Source organism: Lepidochelys kempii, chromosome 8, assembly GCF_965140285.1.
Source record: "Lepidochelys kempii isolate rLepKem1 chromosome 8, rLepKem1.hap1, whole genome shotgun sequence".
Lineage (NCBI taxonomy): Eukaryota > Metazoa > Chordata > Testudines > Cheloniidae > Lepidochelys > Lepidochelys kempii.
Window position 1 is genome coordinate 38,320,018 of NC_136387.1, and position 19,067 is coordinate 38,339,084.

At 41.9% G+C, this 19,067-nt stretch overlaps 2 protein-coding genes and 1 pseudogene across 4 annotated transcripts in view; all 3 read left to right on the forward strand.

Annotated features, from left to right (window-relative positions):
* Window positions 1–19,067, forward strand: part of LOC144929056 (protocadherin gamma-C5-like) — a 373,601-nt gene that overhangs the window by 88,241 nt on the left and 266,293 nt on the right. Inside the window, exon 1 of one of the 3 annotated variants that reach the window (XM_073356126.2) lies at window positions 2,148–2,269. The exons of the other annotated variants lie outside the window; for them this stretch is intronic. Within the exon in view, the coding sequence (XP_073212227.2) occupies window positions 2,216–2,269 (54 nt within the window). The 5' untranslated portion in view covers window positions 2,148–2,215. Of the gene's footprint in view, window positions 1–2,147; window positions 2,270–19,067 lie in introns of those variants that run through there. 3 annotated transcript variants of the gene reach the window in all.
* LOC144929055 (protocadherin gamma-A10-like) overlaps window positions 1–19,067 on the forward strand; it is an 87,088-nt gene that overhangs the window by 45,602 nt on the left and 22,419 nt on the right. The gene's annotated exons all lie outside the window — the stretch shown is intronic.
* On the forward strand, window positions 13,284–18,042 carry LOC144930799 (protocadherin gamma-A12 pseudogene; annotated as a pseudogene).

Genomic DNA, 19,067 nt, shown 5'->3' on the forward strand with positions numbered 1-19,067 from the left:
TAAAGATCTGGGGCTGAATGCCAAAGAACTGCAACACAGGAAATTGCGAGTTGTCTCTACGGCAAAAAAACAGTATTTTAGAGTCAGTACAGAAAATGGTAATTTATATGTAAACGACAGAATAGACCGAGAGGAAATGTGTGTGAAAACATTGCTTTGTGTCCTAAATTTAGAAGCCGTGGTTGAAAACCCATTAAATATTTTTCATGTGAACGTGGCAATCAAGGATATAAATGATAATGCACCCGGCTTCGGAAAAAATTCTGTTGATTTAGAAATAAGTGAGTCCACCTTGGTAGGAGCAACATTCCCCCTAGGAAATGCTCTGGATTCGGATGTTGGGAGTAATTCGCTACAGAGTTACGAGTTCAGTTCCAACCAGTATTTCATCTTGGCAGTGAAAGAGAACAAGGACGGGAATAAATACCCCGAGTTAGAATTGGAAAAACTTTTAGATCGTGAAAAGCAAAGTTCCCACCTCTTGATCCTGACAGCTGTGGATGGGGGAGATCCAGTGAGAACTGGAACAGTTCAGATTAGGATTAATGTTACTGACGCCAATGACAATCCTCCCACATTCACTGAAAAAGTGTACAAAATCGGACTGCGGGAAAATCTACCACAGGGCTCGTTAGTGCTTCAAGTGAAAGCCACCGATATGGATGAAGGTTTCAATGCAAAAATCACATATTCTTTCAGCAACATACCAGACAGTGTTCGTAAACTATTCTCACTGGATCCCGGAAACGGAAGCATTACAACCAGAGGTGTTATTGATTATGAAGAGGCAAATAGTTATGTACTTAGTGTGGAAGCCAAAGATGGAGGAGGACTGGTTGGTCATAGCAAAATTGAAGTCGATATTACAGATGAAAATGACAATTCCCCCCAGCTGACACTTACTTCTATGTCCAGTCCCATTCCCGAAGATTCTCTGCCTGGGACAGTGATAGCTCTGATGAATGCATACGATAAGGATGCTGGAGAAAATGGCAAGATCAACTGTCGCATTAAAGAGGAATCTCCTTTTAAAATAATCTCGTCTTCTAAAAATTACTACAAACTCCTCACAGACAGCACCCTGGACAGGGAAAGGACCCCGGAGTACAATATCACAATCACCGCCACAGACAAAGGCTCTCCCCCACTCTACACCCAGAAAACCATCCTCTTACAAATCTCGGATATCAATGACAACGCTCCTGTCTTTGCGAAATCTTCCTACACCGCCTATGTGCCAGAGAACAATCCCTCGGGGGCCTCTATTTTCAGTGTAAAAGCCTCAGACCAGGATCTGGACCTGAACGCCCGAGTCACTTATTCTATCCTGAGCAGCAACCTAGAGAAGCTGCCTCTCTCCTCCTACATCTCCATTAACTCCCAGACCGGAGCGGTCTATGCGCAGCGCTCCTTCGACCACGAGCAATTTCGGGAGTTTGAGATGCAGGTGAAGGCCCAAGACGGCGGGTCCCCGCCTCTCAGCAGCAATGTCACCGTCAGGGTGTTTATTGTGGATCAGAATGATAACGCCCCTCGCATCCTGTACCCTTCCCTCGGAGCCGATGACTCCGCCTTATTCGAGATGGTCCCTCGCTCCTCCGAGGCAGGTTATCTGGTGACAAAGGTGGTGGCGGTGGATGCTGACTCAGGACACAATGCCTGGCTCTCCTACCACGTGCTCCAGGCCACTGACCCGTCGCTCTTCAGCATTGGGCTGCAGAGCGGGGAGATCCGGACAGCCCGCGCCTTTGCGGACAGAGACGCTGTGAAGCACAGGCTGGTCACCCTGGTGAAGGACAACGGGCAGCCGCCTCTGTCAGCCACAGTGACTCTCAACCTGGTGTTTGCCGAGAACTTCCAAGAGGCTCTTCCGGAAATGAGCGACCAATCGGGTGACTCGGCATCTCAGTCTGATTTACAGTTCTGCTTGGTGTTGGCTTTAGCCTTCATCTCGTTTTTGTTCCTTCTGACAGTTACACTGGCTATTGTGATGAAATTGCGAAGATCAAAGAATCTCCCAGTTTTGCAATGTTTCGGTTGTGATCATTATTCCAAGGCGCGTCCTGGATTCCCACCAAACTACTGCGATGGGACTTTACCATATAGCTATAATCTGTGTTTAGCCGCAGATTTCGGAAGAAATTACTCTAACTTTCTAAATCTCAGTCGTCATAGAAGTGTGGGAGACACCACCCTTTCTGTTGAGAATTCTGTGATGATATTTAAGAAAAATAATGATCCAACGTCTGAGAAGGACAACATTCCTCCGGTGAGTTTGTGCACCGATGTGTTAAAATTTTTTGCCACAGTATAATCTGGTTAATTTTAAAAAACAAAACACTTTTCTATTTGTAAGGACGATTTAGGGAGGAAGTAGGGTAGTGTACGCTGTGGAATAATTAGCTTTTTATAATTCAGTTTTACTATGAGGTGTATCATATATTTTGTTTATATGAATTTTAAATTCCTGTTGAAAATACTAGTTAAGAAATTTTGTTTTACTTTATCAGCTTTTTTCTCATCATCCTTTACATTCATCAACTGTAGAGGTCTTTATGGTACAAAGAGGCACAGAGTTATGTAAATATGGGTAAGAGAAATAATTCAAAGTAATGGGAAAGACGTTGTGAATTTGTTTCTCATGGGATTGTTATTTCTGTTTGTGGCTGCATATGGGTAGTAGGGTTAGCAAAAAGAGCAAAGGAATCCTCTCGAAACTTGATACAGTGTCTTGTAGTTCGCCCTAACGTGTACACTCCCAGTGTTACTAGCTCACATTGGATCAGACTTTCCAAGGGATTCAAATAGTGGCACATCTTTTCCTCTTAATTTTATTAGTTTTCAATTGGTAGATTTTCCCCCACGCTCCACTTTCTGTGTTCCCAATATATTTACCATCTGGATAAATACTCATTAGGTGTCGCATCAATTTTATTGTTTGTAGGAGTGCAGAGGTATCCATGGCCATTCTGTGAGGACTCTGGCGCAGGGGTTTTCTCCTTCTCTCTGTCAGAGGACTGCTGCTTTCCCACCATTTGAGTGGATTGATCCATTAAGTTACCAAAGCCATTCTCATTTGCCGGAATGAACTGCATCCCAGCTGGTGTATGCATACATTTATAAGCACTTTTATCCAGACGTGGTTTCACCGGTGGCATTCTCCCTTGCGAAACCCTCGGTGTGAATTAGAACCTGTGTAGAAGAGATCAAAAATGTTGCAGGACTACAAGAATCTCTTATTTCACCAAAGTTGGTTTGTTTTCCCCTTTGATAGTAATTCATGAAACTGTTGGGTATAATCAGACTGAATATTGTAGGTAGAAATGTGACCTGTCTCTTTCCAGATCACAAGCCTCTAAAGTACCTGTTTGGTCTCAGGAAGCATTTCTGGAGAGACAAAATTTCTACTGTCTGAGAGGTTTACACACCATATTCACACAATTCTGAGCAGAGCAGAAGATCTTAACATGTTATATTCACAGCACGGACTACTTTCTCGATTTAAGTGACCGGAGTGATTCCAGTATATCTCTCACCAGGATTGTCTTCGTGGGAGCCATAATTCTCTCCACCCCCTTTCACCAACCCACCAGTCAGGATGAATCCTTCTTATTGTGGGGTTCAGAAATCAAAATGAGTGTCTGGTTACAGCTTCTAAGGCAATCTTCTCAGTCAGTCAACTCCAGTAAAGCCACGAAACACAACTCAGAGGTACCTACAGTCTATTTTATTAGGTGTCACTAACCAATGTGCACGATGATCGGTCAAGGTGCTGTTGACCTAGTATGTGAAGTGATATGTTTAATGGCAACTTGATCTCCTGCAATCAGTGAGTGGTGTCAAAGCACTCCTGGGCATTCAAGAAGATATGTGCACAATTGGTGGATCACTGCGGACTATGTGGCTCTAGGAAGAAGGATAAAGGAGTTGGAGGCGCAAGTGGTGTTCTCGTCCATCCTCCCCGTGGAAGGAAAAGGCAGGGAGCGTCGAATCGTGGAAGTCAACGAATGGCTACGCAGGTGGTGTCGGAGAGAAGGCTTTGGTTTCTTTGACCATGGGATGGTGTTCCATGAAGGAGGAGTGCTGGGCAGAGACGGGCTCCATCTTACAAAGAGAGGGAAGAGCATCTTTGCCAGCAGGCTGGCTAACCTAGTGAGGAGGGCTTTAAACTAGGTTCACCGGGGGAAGGAGACCAAAGCCCTGAGGTAAGTGGGAAAGCGGGATACCGGGAGGAAGCACAGGCAGGAATGTCTGTGAGGGGAGGGCTCCTGCCTCATACTGGCAATGAGGGGCGATCAACAGGTTATCTCAAGTGCTTATATACAAATGCACAAAGCCTTGGAAACAAGCAGGGAGAACTGGAGGTCCTGGTGATGTCAAGGAACTATGACGTGATCGGAATAACAGAGACTTGGTGGGATAACTCACATGACTGGAGTACTGTCATGGATGGTTATAAACTGTTCAGGAAGGACAGGCAGGGCAGAAAAGGTGGGGGAGTAGCACTGTATGTAAGGGAGCAATATGACTGCTCAGAGCTCCGGTACGAAACTGCAGAAAAACCTGAGTGTCTCTGGATTAAGTTTAGAAGTGTGTGCAACAAGAGTGATGTAGTGGTGGGAGTCTGCTATAGACCACCGGACCAGGGGGATGAGGTGGATGAGGCTTTCTTCCGGCAGCTCACGGAAGCTACTAGATCGCATGCCCTGATTCTCATGGGTGACTTTAATTTTCCTGATATCTGCTGGGAGAGCAATACAGCGGTGCATAGACAATCCAGGAAGTTTTTGGAAAGCGTAGGGGACAATTTCCTGGCGCAAGTGCTAGAGGAGCCAACTAGGGGGGGCGCTTTTCTTGACCTGCTGCTCACAAACCGGGTAGAATTAGTGGGGGAAGCAAAAGTGGATGGGAATCTGGGAGGCAGTGACCATGAGTTGGTTGAGTTCAGGATCCTGACGCAGGGAAGAAAGGTAAGCAGCAGGATACGGACCCTGGACTTCAGGAAAGCAGACTTCGACTCCCTCAGGGAATGGATGGCCAGGATCCCCTGGGGGACTAACTTGAAGGGGAAAGGAGTCCAGGAGAGCTGGCTGTATTTCAAGGAATCCCTGTTGAGGTTACAGGGACAAACCATCCCGATGAGTCGAAAGAATAGTAAATATGGCAGGCGACCAGCTTGGCTTAATGGTGAAATCCTAGCGGATCTTAAACATAAAAAAGAAGCTTACAAGAAGTGGAAGGTTGGACATATGACCAGGGAAGAGTATAAAAATATTGCTCGGGCATGTAGGAATGTTATCAGGAGGGCCAAATCGCACCTGGAGCTGCAGCTAGCGAGAGATGTCAAGAGTAACAAGAAGGGTTTCTTCAGGTATGTTGGCAACAAGAAGAAAGCCAAGGAATGTGTGGGCCCCTTACTGAATGAGGGAGGCAACCTAGTGACAGAGGATGTGGAAAAAGCTAATGTACTCAATGCTTTTTTTGCCTCTGTTTTCACTAACAAGGTCAGCTCCCAGACTGCTGCGCTGGGCATCACAAAATGCGGAAGAGACGGCCAGCCCTCTGTGGAGATAGAGGCGGTTAGGGACTATTTAGAAAAGCTGGACGTGCACAAGTCCATGGGGCCGGACGAGTTGCATCCGAGAGTGCTGAAGGAATTGGCGGCTGTGATTGCAGAGCCACTGGCCATTATCTTTGAAAACTCGTGGCGAACCGGGGAAGTCCCGGATGACTGGAAAAAGGCTAATGTAGTGCCAATCTTTAAAAAAGGGAAGAAGGAAGATCCTGGGAACTACAGGCCAGTCAGCCTCACCTCAGTCCCTGGAAAAATCATGGAGCAGGTCCTCAAAGAATCAATCCTGAAGCACTTGCATGAGAGGAAAGTGATCAGGAACAGCCAGCATGGATTCACCAAGGGAAGGTCATGCCTGACTAATCTAATCGCCTTTTACGATGAGATTACTGGTTCTGTGGATGAAGGGAAAGCAGTGGATGTATTGTTTCTTGACTTTAGCAAAGCTTTTGACACGGTCTCCCATAGTATTCTTGTCAGCAAGTTAAGGAAGTATGGGCTGGATGAATGCACTATAAGGTGGGTAGAAAGCTGGCTAGATTGTCGGGCTCAACGGGTAGTGATCAATGGCTCCATGTCTAGTTGGCAGCCGGTATCAAGTGGAGTGCCCCAAGGGTCGGTCCTGGGGCCGGTTTTATTCAATATCTTCATAAATGATCTGGAGGATGGTGTGGATTGCACTCTCAGCAAATTTGCGGATGATACTAAACTGGGAGGAGTGGTAGATACGCTGGAGGGGAGGGATAGGATACAGAAGGACCTAGACCAATTGGAAGATTGGGCCAAAAGGAATCTGATGAGGTTCAATAAGGATAAGTGCAGGGTCCTGCACTTAGGACGGAAGAACCCAATGCACAGCTACAGACTAGGGACCGAATGGCTAGGCAGCAGTTCTGCGGAAAAGGACCTAGGGGTGACAGTGGACGAGAAGCTGGATATGAGTCAGCAGTGTGCCCTTGTTGCCAAGAAGGCCAATGGCATTTTGGGATGTATAAGTAGGGGCATAGCGAGCAGATCGAGGGACGTGATCGTTCCCCTCTATTCGACATTGGTGAGGCCTCATCTGGAGTACTGTGTCCAGTTTTGGGCCCCACACTTCAAGAAGGATGTGGATAAATTGGAGAGAGTCCAGCGAAGGGCAACAAAAATGATTAGGGGACTGGAACACATGAGTTATGAGGAGAGGCTGAGGGAGCTGGGATTGTTTAGCCTGCAGAAGAGAAGAATGAGGGGGGATTTGATAGCTGCTTTCAACTACCTGAAAGGGGGTTCCAAAGAGGATGGCTCTAGACTGTTCTCAATGGTAGCAGATGACAGAACGAGGAGTAATGGTCTCAAGTTGCAGTGGGGGAGGTTTAGATTGGATATTAGGAAAAACTTTTTCACTAAGAGGGTGGTGAAACACTGGAATGCGTTACCTAGGGAGGTGGTAGAATCTCCTTCCTTAGAGGTTTTTAAGGTCAGGCTTGACAAAGCCCTGGCTGGGATGATTTAACTGGGAATTGGTCCTGCTTTGAGCAGGGGGTTGGACTAGATGACCTTCTGGGGTCCCTTCCAACCCTGATATTCTATGATTCTATGGTGTCACCCTGCCTGTGAGAACTGTCTGTACACAATATATACAGTTCTCTAACGAGTCAAAGAACCAGTGTGGGTAGAAACAGTGAGAGTTTCTAGTGCAAGGCACTGAGGGGAGAAGTTTATTGGGCGAAAGGGAGAGAAAAGAGAAAAGGTAATAGTTTATAAAGAAACAGAAATCAGTCAGTTCTCAAATCAACACCTTCCTCACCCCTACCCAGCCATTTTAGCATGGCACGCAGGCCACAGAATATGAACCTAGTTATCTCAGCATTGGGTAAGGTTCAGAGAAACCCGCTGCAAAGGTTTCACTTTTAGTGAACTCTGCTGATGCAGAATACTTCGCTCATTAGATGAGCACACGTGATGAAATGCCTCTCGCAAGACTAAGCCTACTTGGGATGTCTCTTACAATTATAAAAATGAACTCAAGCCATTGGGATATATATAAATTTACTATGGATGTTAACGAACTGTTCATTTCCATATCTCCATGTGTGTTTATGTATATTGATTATGGTGTTCTTATTTTTAAAATGCAGAACATAAGAATATCCCAGGCATATCTACACTGGGGAAACCCCATGTCTCTCACTAGCTAGTTAATGTTTTATCTGGGTTGGTGCAATTATTGGTAGAGACCCTGAGAGCCCCTGTTCACCAGCCAGGAAGAGAAATGCACTGAGAGATACAGCCAGCTCCGCTTCTCTGTTACATAGCACATCCAAATAGAGGGATAAGACTCACACTTACCGAATCTGGATACACAGAGGAACATCACCAAATAACTCAGTCATTTACCGATTAAAGGTTATTTTTGGAACAGTTCTGTTCTTCAGAAAAAAATGTTATTAGAAGTATTAACTATCAGTAATCCGAATACAATTAAAGAGTTATGGAAGTGGAAGAAGCACAGAAGCGCCGGTACAGCAAAAGAAGTGCCCGCCCTTCTTTGATTTATAATTATTGCAATTCGGAAGGTAGTTTCTGGGCAGATTCTCTATTCCATTCCCGAGGAAATGCAGAAAGACTCTTTCTTGGGGAATATCACAAAGGATGTGAGATTGGGTATAAAGGAGCTCTGATTCTGCAAAGTCTGCGTAGTTTCCCGAGGTAGGACTCAGTATGTTACCCTCAATTTTTAAAACTACCATTTATATGGGAGATTACAGAGGCCACAAAAACCCCTGTGTACAAGTCACTTCAGTAAGGGATGCAAAGATAAAATTTGTAGACAACATCAGTGACTGATTCTTGGAGCAGATAGTCCGGGAACCCACAAAGGGAAAGGCAATTCTTGATTTAGTCTAAGTGTAGTACAAAATCTGGTCCCAGAGGTGAATCGCTTGGTAATAGCAACCATTACTTAATTATATTTAACATCCTTGTAGGATGGAAAATAACAAAGAAACGCACAACATTAGCATATAACTTCAAAAGAGGAAGCTAGTTAAACAGAAATGAAAAGGAACCGCCAGAAGGGTGAAATGTCTGGAAGAAGCATGGAAAATATTTATAAACACTGTAATAGAGGCTCAAACTAAATGTATACCCACCCCCCCCTCAAAAAAAAACAACAACAACTGGAGGACCAACAAAATACCACCATGGTTAAAGACCAGAGAAGAGGAAGCTGTTAGCGACAAAAAGGCACCCTTTAAAAATTGGAAGTCTAATCCTACTGAGAAAATAGAAAGGAGCATAAATTCTGGCAAGTCGAATGTAAAAATATAATTAGTCAGGCAAAAAAAAGTTTAAAGAGCAACTAGAAAAAGACACAACTAATAGCAAAAAAATTCAAAAAAATTAAGTCAGTCAGAAGCAGGAAGGCTGCCAAACAATCAGTGTGGCCATTGGACGATCAAAGTGCTAAAAGAGCATAAAACAAGGCCACTGTGGAGAAGCTAATTGAATTCTTTGCATTAATCTTAATTGCAGAGAATGAGAGGGAGAGTCCCACACTTTTGTTTTTAGGTGATACATCTGGGGAACCGTCCCAGACTGAGGTGTCAGTACAGGAGGTTTTAGAACAGATTGATTAACTAAATGTTAATAAGTCACCAAGACCAGACCATATTCACCCAAGAAGTCGGAAGGAACTCCAATATGAAATTGCAGAACTACTAACTGTGGAATGTAATTTATCCCTTAAATTAGCCTGTGTGCCAGGTGACTGGAAGATAGCTAATGTAAGAACAATTTTTTTAAAAGGCACTAGAGGTGATCCCGGCAATTGCAGGCTGCTAAGCCTAACTTCAGTACCAGACAAATTGGTTAATACACTAGTTAAAAAACAGAATTATCAGACACACAGATGAACATGACTCTTGGGGAAGAGTCAACATGGCTTTTGTAAGGGAAAATCATATCTCACCAATCTATTAGAATTCTTGAGGATGTCAGCAAGCATATGGATAAGTGTGATCCAGTGGATATAGTGTACTTGGACTTTCAGAAAGCCTTTGTCAAGGTCCCTCACCAAAGACTCTTAAGCAAAGTCAGCAGTCATGGGGTAAAAGTGAAGGTCCTCTCCTGGATCAGTTATTGGTTAAAAGATAGGAAACAAAGCATAGGAATAAGTGATCAATTTTCACAGTGGAGAGAATTAAATAGAAGGATCCCCCAAGGATATGTACTGGGACCAGTGCTGTTCAACATATTCATAAATGAATTGGAAAAGGGATAAACAGTAGGATGCCAATGTTTGCAGACAATATAAAATTACTCAAGATAGTTAAGTCCAGGGCTGACTGTGAAGAGTTACAGAGGGATCTCACAAGACTAGGTGACTGGGCAACAAAATGGTAGATAAACTTCAATGCTGATAAATACAAAGTAATGTAAATGGAAAAAGATAATCCAGATTATACATACAAAATGATGGGGTCTAAATTTGCTCAAGGAAGAGATCTTGGAATCATGATGGATAGTTCCCTGAAAACATCTGCAGAATGTGCAGCAGCAGTCAAAAAAGCTAACACAATGTTAGGAACCATTAGAAAAGGGATAAATAATCAGACAAAAAAATCATAATACAACCATATAAATCCATAGTATGTCCACACCTTGAATACTGTGTGCGGGTCTGATGGCCCCATCTCAAAAAAAGATATATTAGTATTGGAAAAAGTCAGTAAAATACAGTACAGAACAAGTCAATAATAATAATGTGTGTGGAGAAAGTGAAGAAGGATGTGTTATTTATCCCCTCCCATAGCACATGAACCATGAATCACCCAATGAAAGTAATAGACAGCAGGTTTAAAACAAAGATAAAGAAGTATTTCTCCACACAACACACAGTCAACCCATGGAAATTTATGCCATGATGTGAAGGCCAAAAGTATAATTGGGTTCAACAAAGAACTAGATGAATTCATGGAGGATATGTCCATCAATAGCTATTATCCAAGATAGTTAAGGATGCAACCCTGTGCTCTGGGTGTCCCAAAACCTCAAACTACGAGACGCTGGGAGTACATGAGAGGGAATGGATCACTTGATAAATTGCCCTGTTCTGTTCATTCCCTCTGAATCATTTGGCACCTGCCACTGTTTGAAGACCATTGGTATGACCCAGTATGGCCATTCTTATGTTTTAATGGGTTTACTCTATGGGGTAACTCATATATGATCATACCATTAAACAATTAATTGACAGATAGATAGATTAGATTAGATTAGACAGACAAACACAAGTGGCAAAGTTAAACTGCATGGACAATTTAAAAAATTCTAGATTTTTAAGTATTTTGGTTTGTAATTTTAATTACCTTTTAGCCTCGTTTATTGTGGAATTATAAAACTTTATATTTAGGAAAGAAAATTTGCTGCTGTTCAAGTTTCTGAGGTTCATATAATTTCTGCAATATAAAAGTTATAATCGCATTTTAACTGCATATAAGGGGAATGTTAGAGATAGCCTGAGTTAAAGTAGACTCTTTACAAGACTTTGTTTTCAGAGGCTCACAGCCTTTTCAATCTTTCAAATTTTGTGCTGAAAACTGGAAGGCTTTCCTTCTAGCTGAGATTGAATCTTTCTAAAAAGTTGGGGCAAAAACACTTGAGCCACTTTTGAGGCTGAGGACAGCAAAAACCCCAAACCCTAATATTTCTATTATAAAAAATAATCTCAATGCCCTTTCAGACATCTGTAGCACTGAACGGAAAAGGTTAGAAAGCTGACTGCCTGCAGGCAGATTGTCTTTAGATAGATGAAATTACTTTTATCCTTCTGATTAAAATTAGTTCCATTTGGTCAATTTATAAGGGTTTTAAAGTAATAGCTATTTTATACACTGTACTGTTTGATTGTAAACATTAACACTTTTTAACAACTATGTTCCAATATTTACATGACTGAAAATGTTCAGATAACATTAAGGTTAACATTAAGGTAAGCACTGAAGAGTAAATAACTGCCTAAGTAAATTAAGATTGCAGCCACAATATTTACTCTCTCTTCCTTATTGATAAACCTTATGAAACAGTTTTTATTAGTAGGATCACAAATAAGTAGGTATATTTCTAGGCCTTGATGTGGCAGTGAATAAGGGAGGCTACAGTAAATGAGGAACAGGTCTGAGGCAAAATACTGTTCATAAATCTGTAGTAACTCCACCGAAGTTATTGTGAATTGATGGCCTAGACCAAAACCGTCAGGCCCCAAATGAAGCAAAGGTCCTGTAGAAACAATAGTATGTGAAAATATAATTACAGACTTTATTGCAGTGTAGGTAAGTATTGTCAGGACTGAAGTAGGAATGCTAACCCTATATTCTAGAATGCAACTATACTTTTCTTGAGGTTTTTTAAGTAAAGAAAAATAGAATAAAAGATGGAAACGTTTAAAGAAAAGTAAGATACTTTAAACCACAATCTGAACTTTGGAATCAGAGGGAAAGAGAGAGAGAAATTTTAAGATGATCTGCACAGGATTGTCGACGAATACTGAATGACTTAAAGGGTTTCCTCTTGTTGGCCGGAGCATCAGTGGAAGATATAGGACATATTTATTATTATTTTCTTTATTATTATTTTTTTATTTATTTTATTATTGTGGTGGTGATAGTGGTGAAAAAGGTGCGGAATTCTTATCAAAGTTTTCCTTTATTCAAAGTATTAACTAGCCATTGCTAACAAAAAAGGCAAAGATATATACAGTTTCCCCTTTTCCCCTTGATTAGTCGACTTTCACTTTCTTTCTTCTCATGATGTCATTATTTACAGTAGCTCTCCTGAAATCCTTTTCCCCTTGACTAGTCGACTTTCACTTTCTTTCTTCTCATGATGTCATTATTTACAGTAGCTCTCCTGAGTCTTACAGTATAAGATGGAACTGAGTTCCTAATATAAAACAACAACAAAATATTACATCTCTCTTCTTCATACAGTGCCAAGGGGAAAATGTTTGTTTTCTTTTGTAGATCACCTTCCAAGTCTCATTTGGCCAGTGGATAGTTTTGGTCACTTCAGATGAGTCAACTGCACTTTAGAAAATACAGCACTTTAGAAAATATTGTTCTTTGTCGTTTAGGAGAAATTTTCTCTTACTCTCACATTAGTCAATAATCCCATCATTTTATACTTACACGTTGATTAAAATATTCAGATTTGCTGAATGCAAAGTGGGGGGAAAGTTTCTCTTCTGCACGTAGCAATAACATTTCTACAATTTCTAATGATTCTTTGGAAACGGAAAAGCAAAAAGTCTTTGTCGACAATGAATAGCCACATTTCTCTTATAACTTTATTTCAAATATCTTTTTTCTCGACTCTTCAGGTCATTACAGCAGCTCAAAATCAGGGGAAACGATTATTTTCCATTTCAAGATGATGTTTTAAGTATTGCGAGTGAATAATTAATGGATTTTAAGAAAAAGTTCCCGAATTTAATTAATTCGATGACTCTGTTTGTGTTTGTGGAGTATTCATTAAAAAAAAATAGAGGGAGGAGCACACCTAAAAAAATAAAACACCTAGGCAAAATAAACTCAGGGAAAACAACAGGGACATTTATCTGAGCTGGTGCAATTATTGGTTGAGGCTCTGAGCGTCGCTGTTCACCGATCAGAGAGCGAAATGCAATGAGAGATCCAGCCAGCCCATAACCGCTGTTACACAGCTCAGAACACAGAGATCAGATTCACGATCAGTCAGAGAGATTCTAAAGAGATTCCTTGTTAGTGGAATAATCTCTGAATGAAACAGTCTCGATGCAAACTTCAGTTGCTGGGGAGACAAAGGACTGGATATAATACCACACTGTTCACACCGGTGACGGGGAATCAGAGTAATACCATTACTAGGGCAGGAAATGGCCGATAAACAAAGACTCCGGGATTGTAGAGGGTTGTTGCTGTGTTGCTTTACGTTGCTTTTCCTTTGGGAGGCAGTTGCTGGGCAGATTCACTATTCGATTCCTGAGGAAATGCAGAAAGGCTTTTTCGTGGGGAATATCGCAAAGGATCTGGGGTTCGATACAAAAAAACTCTCAGACGGTGGAGTTCGAATTATTGCAGAAGGTAGGACGAAATATTTTGCTCTGAATTGGCAGAACGGCTATTTATATACCAGTGAAAAGGTGGATAGAGAAGAAATATGTGGCCAAATCTCAAAATGTTTGTTACAATTGGAGATTTTTGTTCAGGAGCAGGTTAAACTTTATACAATTGAAATTGAAATCACCGACATTAATGATAACGCGCCAAGTTTCCAAGTAGAGGAATTAGAGCTAAAAATCAGTGAGACCACAAGCACTGGGTCGCGCTTTCTTCTGCCAGACGCACAGGACCCAGATATAGGCAGTAATTCAATTCAGAGCTTCCAATTCAGCAGCAATAGGCATTTCTCTCTGGACGTGCAAACGGGAGCTGATGGTGCAAAATACGCTGAACTGGTGCTAGAAAAAATTCTAGACAGAGAAGAACAAGCCGTTTACAATCTAGTCCTCACAGCCATTGACGGAGGAGACCCAGTCAGGTCCGGCACTGCGAGAATCCGCATTATTGTTGAGGATGCAAATGACAATGCGCCAGTTTTTACACAATCTGTTTATAAGGTGAATGTTTTGGAAAACGTGTCTATAGATACCCTTTTGGTTACAGTGAATGCCACTGACCTGGATGAAGGAATGAACGCCGAGGTAACATACTCCTTCCGGAAAATATCAGAGAAAGCTTCAGACATATTCCAGCTGGATTCTAAAACTGGGAAATTGACGGTGACAGGGCACTTAGACTTCGAAGAAAGTGAATTATATGAAATAGAGGTTCAAGCCCGCGACGGGAGAGGACTATCTGCTCGCACAAGGGTTTCGTTAGTTCTTATGGATGTAAATGATAACGCTCCGGAAATTACAGTCACATCTCTCATCAGTTCTATCCCCGAAGACTCCCCAGAAGGAACTGTGATCGCCTTTTTAAAAGTAGGAGACGCAGATTCAAGAGAGAATGGTGAGGTCATATGCTCTATCCCAGGCAACCTCCCCTGTCGGTTACAGAAATTATTTGACAATTACTACAGTTTGGTGACAGACAGAACACTCGACAGGGAGCAGGTCTCGGATTACAATGTAACGATCACAGCCACAGACGGAGGGACTCCTGCTCTTTCCACAACCACGTTCTTCCTGTTGAAGGTTTTAGACAAAAACGACAATCCGCCTGTCTTCAGCCAGACACTCTACACCTCTTACATCACAGAGAATAATCCTAAAGGGGCTCCCATTTTCACATTAAAGGCAAACGATGCTGATTGGGAAGAGAACGCCAGAGTGACCTATTCTGTTACTGAGGGTCAAATTCAAGGAATTCCTCTCTCCTCCTTCATCTCCATTAACTCCGAGACTGGGGCTCTCTATGCTCTGCGCTCCTTCGATTACGAACAGTTCCGGGAGATTCGGTTCCAAGTGCAGGCTCAGGATGGGGGTTCCCCACCTCTCAGCAGTAATGTCTCCGTCACTCTCTTTATACTGGATCAGAATGACAACAGCCCGCACATCTTACACCCCTCCTTTCCCACCGATGGCTCCACGGGAGTGGAGTTGGCCCCTCGCTCCTCCGAGCCGGGTTACCTGGTCACTAAGGTGGTGGCGGTGGATGCAGACTCCGGGCAGAACGCCTGGCTCTCCTACCAGCTGCTGAGGGCTACAGAGCCGGGGCTCTTCTCTGTGGGACTCCACAGCGGCGAGATCAGGACAGCGCGCTCCTTTGCAGACAAAGATGCGCTCAAGCAAAGTCTGGTGGTTTTGGTGAAGGACAACGGGCAGCCCCCTCTCTCTGCCACGGCCACTGTCACGGTGGTGGTGGCTGACAGCATCCCCGAAATCCTCTCCGATTTAAGCAGCCTCTCAGCTCCTGCAGACCCCCAGTCCAGCCTCACCTTGTATTTGGTGATCGCTGTGGCTTCCGTTTCCTCCTTGTTCTTTACCTTTATCCTAGTGTTACTGGTCCTGAGGCTCCGCAGGTGGCGAAACTCGCAGCTGTTTGACTCCTCGAGTGTGACTTTCAGTGGAGTTCCCGTCTCGCAGTTTGTGGGGATCGATGGAGTCAGAGATTTTCTTCACTCCTACTCACATGAGGTTTCTCTAACCACAGACTCCAGAAAGAGTCAACTGGCGTTTCCTAATGGCAGTTGTTCAAATACCCTCACAGGTCAGCATCCTTCTGAGAAATCAGGTCCTCTTTTAGTCGCAGAAGTTTCAAATATCAATACTGACGATCAAGTCTCCCTTCAGGTGAGTTTCTTAAACCACAACTTTCTCTTTGATGTGGAAAGGCTTATTTCTTGGTGTGTTTTATTGGTTTGTAATAGTTCCTGTAGAGCAACAGTTCATTCTCTAAATTAATTAAGTTTTACTTACTACACTATGCAGTTATAAATAATTTTCCAATTATTGACTTGTAATGTCAAGGATACACTTTTAATTTTTCTGTATTACTTTTCAAAACTTTAATGCTCACTTACATGCAGTGGGTGAAAACGAATATACTAGTATATCTATATTTATTTGACTTCTACTTTATAATATTTTACTTATGGTGGTGTCTGGGGTCCAACCGTCAGCTTGAGAAGTATTTATTTTCATACCAATGTGAATTGTAAAAAGCACAACTCAAATAATATCTCAAAATATTGCTCCAAACTTGGAATAATCTGAACAAGTTTAAATGTCTTCTTACAATAAAATCCAGATTAAAAACACTGTAATTGTGCCTTTGTGGGTCACAACTGAGAATACCAAATTCAGGACAAACTGTTGAGAAATGGGGAGGATATACCCCAAATTAGTGGTTATTCTCCCATGAGATATACCAAACCAGCAACAAAAGTAAACTTCTGTTTCACCACACTGGCTAACAAGAAATCATAAAAGCAGTTTCCTTAGATATTCCAGTCTTTGTATCACCACCAAAATACTAGACTTAAAGACGAGTGGTTCTTTAAAACCAGTTTAGTCAAGCAAAGAGTTCTTCTGATCCCAAAGGACCAGCCACACACCCAGGTCAATATATAACTCAGATATTACCCAAAAATCACACTGTTGTCAATCCTTTAGTATCTAAAATCTAAAGGTTTATTTATTAAAAGAAAGAAAGGTTAAAGGAATCAAATGCACATAATAATTGCAAAGTTTTAGGTTCAAGCTTCTAGCAGTGATGGAATAAACTGCTGGTTTAAGTCAAGTCTCTGCTTGCTTCCAAATCATTGGAAGGACCTCACTCCCTTGGGTAGAGTGCTCTCATTAGTATAGTCCATAGCCCAGAGGTCTGGGCAGGAAAGAGGCAAAATGGAGGTGTTTGCAGGGCATTTTATAGCTTCTGCCATGTGGAGGGAAACATTGTTTCAAACAAAGCCCTCAGCACAGCTAGTGGAAAATCACAGGTGACAACACAGTGTTTGGAGTCACATGGGCAAGTCACATGTTCATGCATGATTCCACTTGGACACAGTAGAAGTCATTACCTATACCTCAAACAGCACGTTCCCAGGAAAGTCCATTCAGTGTAGATGGGTATCTTCCATTGTGAGTTAAATGTTCTTTTGATGGGCCACTCAATTTGAATAAAGAAAAGGAGTACTTGTGGCACCTTATGCAGTTGATAGATTTCCACTCCATACGGCTAAATGCAGTGCCTTGCATAATGACAGGTTTCAGAGTAACAGCGTGTTAGTCTGTATTCGCAAGAAGAAAAGGATGATAGATTTCCACTCCATACGGCTAAATGCATGATAGATACAGACTAACACCGCTGTTACTCTGAAACCTGTCAATTTGAATAGTCCCTCCAAGATGTGCTGGCTTGTACTACCTTCTGGGAGTTACCCCAGGAGCAAACATTTGAAATCCAGGCATAAAGCCAATGCTCATAATTTTAAATACAAAAATACATACTTTTAAATACAAAATTTTTAAATACATGCATGCAAATAGCATAATCATATTCAGCTATTCCTAACCTTTCCATAGATACCTTACTTGACAACCTTTGTACAATATTTGTAGCTCACGAAAGCTTATGCTCTAATAAATTGGTTAGTCTCTAAGGTGCCACAAGTACTCCTTTTCTTTTTGTGAATACAGACTAACACGCTGTTACTCTGAAACCTATACAACAGTGGCAGCAACAATGATCTACAAGGTCATATTTTAATCAGTTAATGCCACAAACACATAGGCTTTGCACTTTGCTTAGGTTATCTGTAAACGGTCTTTCAAAGGAAATGCAGTCATGCAGTACATAGTGGATTGCCCCTCACTAAAAAAATCCCTGTCTTCAGCACCATTAGCCTTCATATCTGGAGACTTTGCAAGAGCGTCCTCGCTGCCTGGAGCAATCAGGGTGGAGCATAAGGAGACAGACAGGCTCTTAGAAAGCGCAGGAGACTAATAAAGTGTGGCCTTGTAGTTGCAAGCAAAAAACAATCAATTGTTTTTTGTAAAAAACTTGAAAGTTAATACAGTCTGTAGGTACAGAATGCTCCATAAGAGGAAAAAATGTTAAAAAGATAGAAAGCTAAATTAACTAATTAGATGAAATTAGATATTAGATGAAATTTACATTCGCCTTTATGAATAACTCCATCTAGAAAGCACTGTCACAATCCAAGCGGAAGATGACGAAGGGATGGATAATTGTGAGGTCTGTGTCGGAAACAAACATGCCTCACTTCCTTGCCATACAGACATGGCAGGAAAGGCATTTTCTTGGTCTCCTCTAATAACCTGAGTGTCTGAGGATCCCTTCGAGATGATCTCCGAACTGCCAAATGTATTAACAAATCTGGCGTTAAGTATATAAATTTAAAATTCTTAGTAATATGTAGTTATCAAAATGCTTGGTGAGAGTTTCTGCTAACTTTCTCTTCATAAGAAAATGAGAAAAAGAGGATCCCCACCACCACCACCATCACCACGTTGTGTTGAAATGAAAGAGTGCAGTTATCTACTAATACAGTTAGGTGAATTTTCCAGTAACAATTAATAAGCTATAACTTAACACTCCTGATCTTCGCTATATGTTCTCTTATCTCTGAGTAGTAATAAGAGGCTGTTGTATTGATATCTATATCTACTGGAAAAGGGCGGGGGGGAGGGGCTAAAGGGTTCCTTGTGAGAACACCATGACATGCATTCTAAGGATATCAACTGAATTTTAAACATGTCTTTCTAAAACTAGTTTCCGGTGGATTATTTTAATTGACTGCCACTTCCGATGTATAATTTAATTGTAATTATTTTTAAATATGCTCTTTTCTCTGAGATAGTGATCTGCTTAGACTACAGTAAAAAGAGTTTAAGTTATTTAAAGTTAATGCCATAGTTCCGTATTAAAGCCAGGAATTAAGTTCTGAGTAAGGGTTTGGTTATAGTAATGAAGAGTATTAATGTATCTTTATTAGCTGTAATGTTTGG